This window comes from Sinocyclocheilus grahami, unplaced genomic scaffold (genome assembly GCF_001515645.1).
Source record: "Sinocyclocheilus grahami isolate Dianchi unplaced genomic scaffold, SAMN03320097.WGS_v1.1 scaffold46.1, whole genome shotgun sequence".
Lineage (NCBI taxonomy): Eukaryota > Metazoa > Chordata > Actinopteri > Cypriniformes > Cyprinidae > Sinocyclocheilus > Sinocyclocheilus grahami.
Window position 1 is genome coordinate 1,484,536 of NW_015505225.1, and position 3,698 is coordinate 1,488,233.

The 3,698-nt window shown below is 34.4% G+C and overlaps 1 protein-coding gene across 1 annotated transcript in view; it reads left to right on the top strand.

Moving 5' to 3' along the window:
* The window catches only part of tyw1 (tRNA-yW synthesizing protein 1 homolog (S. cerevisiae)), a 72,457-nt gene that overhangs the window by 12,161 nt on the left and 56,598 nt on the right, over positions 1-3,698 (top strand). The window contains exon 8 of the mRNA XM_016268552.1: positions 1,169-1,301. Within this exon, the coding sequence (XP_016124038.1) occupies positions 1,169-1,301 (133 nt within the window). The remainder of the gene's footprint in view (positions 1-1,168; positions 1,302-3,698) is intronic.

Here is a 3,698-nt window from a genome sequence, read left to right on the forward strand (position 1 = left end):
CATTTGAAGTCTATTATTTAATCTAGGGTATGGTAAGAACATAACCTTTGTCATATGTTTTTTTTTTTTAGTAATTCGTTCTTTGGTAGATACTGCACATTTCTTACATGTCCTTTGAACATCCTGCGTAGAGCATCTAAAGTGACCTATGGCATCCAGCTTGCCTGATAATTCCCTTCATCTGCCGAATACAGCCCTTTGTCTGAATCTGAAGCCAGACTGCCTCTGACCTTTTAGTGTGGAAAAAAATTGCCAATGCTGCCATATGTATGGAAAGAAATATGGAATAATAACATTTGAGGAAAAGGAGCAGGAACTGTAAGTCAGACTTGATTTCCAGCAGATTGTATATTCTGGAACCTGTGCAGCCTGGAATCGCAATAAAGTTTAATGCAGTCTGTTTGCATAAGAGCGCTTGAGTGCTGAAGTTCAGTGATGGTAGTCCAAGACCTTCATCAGTGTGTTTCCTCAGAACCATATGGCTGTGTCATTTCTGTTTAAACCATCCCATTAGTGCCATCATTTTCAAAGCAGTATCTGTTTCCAAGTCTTTGATTTATGAAATCAATTACATAATTACAGTTCAATATGAAATTAAGCTCTGTGGAGTTTTTAAATATGCGATGTGATATCTGATAAATAGTAAACCTCTTTCATTTCCTAAAAAATTGCATCTTTAATAAAGGAAAGATGTGTGGTGCTATGTCAAGACTTTAGTCAAGTTAGGCATAATATTTACTTTGATTCTTATGAGAGTAGCTGTGAGGGATATAAGTAGAGTCTGTTCATTTGGCTATACATGTGTAAGTTTTTGCCAACTGGAAATGTTTTGGGTAGATGTATTTTCAATGTTGTCAGCTGAACAATCAACTCCAAGGTTTTGTATAATGATTAAAACTCACCTGGGCTACTTCGTATGACAGTAAAATCATTATATGCCTCGGAGTTATGCACATTAGTAAGTAAATTGATTAAAAAAGTAAATTTTATCACTTTAGTTATGTACTTTTTGAATAATATGTTAAAGGTTCAGCCTCTGTTGGTTCCTCTGACGCACAATGGCTGGTTGTGTAACTGTGACTAGGTTGTATGAATTAATTCGTTTTTTTTTTTTAAATGTGACTGGTTTTGTGTCTTTTTTTTTTCTTTGTGGTTGTATGTGCTGCAGAGGATGGAGGGAGATGAAGAGGACTCCCAGAGGGTGAAGCTGTCAAAGCAGAATGGAGTGAGGAAGAGCGAGTCAGAGGAGGAGCGGAGAGAGATGATCACTCCAGCCTTGAGAGATGCTCTGACTAAACAAGGTACAGCATGGCCTTAACTCGCCTGTGTTATTCACTCACGCAAAGAAAGATGTATGTGACAGAAATTAAAGATGCTGTACAATGGGTATCTGCGTAAATGCATACACAGTTTTTCATTTTCTTTTCATTTTTTTTAATCTGTCTGCTTCACTTTATTAAATTTGAATTTCCTTGTACATTTCCTGTTCTTGTTATATTTACAACTAATGTTTCTGATGAAAATGTGAGTGGTTTTCATGCAATACTTGCCTCTATAATGGTAGGCTGTTGTGGGTAGTTGCTGTGCCGTCATTTCCTGTTCCTGTTTGTCGTTTGGCATCTAGCTTGAGTTTTTGTTTTCGCAAAACTTTTTTCGGTGTGTGAAAAGAGATTTGTATCCTATTTCGGATTTAAACCACTTTTAAAAAAAATAAGCATTCCTGATGTTTTACTTATAAAAATTTTTTTTTAATAGAAATTAGTAATTTTAATAATCAAAAAATCATTACATTGATCAAAAGAGACAGTAAAGTCATTTATAATGATACAAAAGCTTTCTAAATCATCCCTTTGAACTTTCTATTAATAAAATCCTGAAAATCCTGTTTCTTGTGCACCAAATCAGCATATTAGAATGAATACTGAAGGATAATGTGACACTGAAGACTGGCGTAATGAGGCTGAAAATTCAGCTTTGATCTCAGGAATAAATTCAATTTTAAAATATATTGAAATAGAAAACAGTAATTTCAATTGTAATAATATTCTTCAATATTAATACATTTTTGATCAAATAAATGCTGCCGTTGTTGAGCAAAAGAGGCTTCTTTCAAAAAAATCTTGCCAACCCCAAACTTTTTATCCTTAGTCTTAAGTATAACCTCATAAAACCCCATCTCTTTGTATTTAAAGTTAAAAATAGCTTTGTAAATTTCGACAGCTAGCTTTAAATAAGCGCACTAGCTACAAGCCCTTCACTGATTACTGTTATGTCCCATTTCCCTGATGATGGACAGTTGTTTCCTGCTTTCCCGGCTGCTTTAATTGAATACGTCTCAGTGTTTTTCATCTCTCAAAAAAACGGATACCAAGGCCCTGATGGTAATTAGGTACTCAGTGCTGGCAGAGTGTCACCTGCGTTATAGTAAACCTATTTTTCAATAATGGTTATTTCTCACACTTTTGACAGTTTTTCCTTTCCTTAAGCGGTATCTTAAGTTTATTATTAATGAACCGGCTGCAGAGCTGCAACTCTTCTCCTATTGTGCTTTACAAATTTCACCCTCGTCGTCTGGTTTCTGATGGAGCCTCTGATGGTGTGACTGTGCCTAACGGAGCTTAATGATGCAGCAAAGCCCAATTACTCCTCTCCTGCTGCCGGAGTTCCCTTGAGTTTCTCACTCCACACCTTTTATTAGCACAGCCTGCCTCCAGCCGCATACACACCCTGCACAACTGAGGCTGGCCCGCTCTCACATTTACACCGAGGTTGTGTGTACTACCAATCAGTGTCCACTGTGCTTGCGGCCATGGGCAGCACCTTTGAGGATGTTGTTAGTTTAACATGCTTTATATAGCAAACTCACAATCAATAGAGACCAAGAGATCTCTGCAGCATGAGGTGTGTGTTGAGCAAATATTATCCTGGATCAGGATCTAGAATGTGTCAGTTATATTTTACCCCAATTTCATATGAAACAAATACGAAATTTCATTATAGCTTATATTTAATTCTAATTGGTCAGTCTCAGCATTCTGCGGTCAAACTTTTGCTAGTTGAATTTCTCTCTCATCACATAATTTCAACTAGGGATGGTTTTATGTCAGTACATTTATTTTTAATGATTGGTATCAGTCAATATAAGATTCTCATTTCTTGTATTTCTCACTTTAGTTTAATATTTTAAAACACCAATAATATAATAACACTGTTAAATGAAACATTTTAAAATCACAAAATGAATATACAATTTTCATATTATGTTGTGGTGTCTAAATTCATTAGCAGTTTTAAAATTTATTGTGGTTATTGTTATATTTTAGTTAGCGTTTTTTAAAAATATATTTAGAAAAATTGCATAATTTTAATATAAGCTATTTATCAGTTATCGGCTAGAACATAAAAATAATTATTGCCTTATTGTTTCTTACCTGAAGAAAATAAATAATGAACTATGTGCTTGTAAAATAAACCCGGTCAGGACTCAGGATGATTAAAATACTGACGTGAAGAAGACGGACCTTGAATCATATTGTGTTAGTATATTTACATATTACATAAAAGTATATTTTCCACAGTTGTAAATAAAACAAAGGTAATTGGAGTATGTTTTCCAAGAATATACAATTTCAGTTTTTTTTTGTCAATTTCACATTTAATTCAGCATTTCTTTGTAGTTATTTATTCTCAATTTTTTT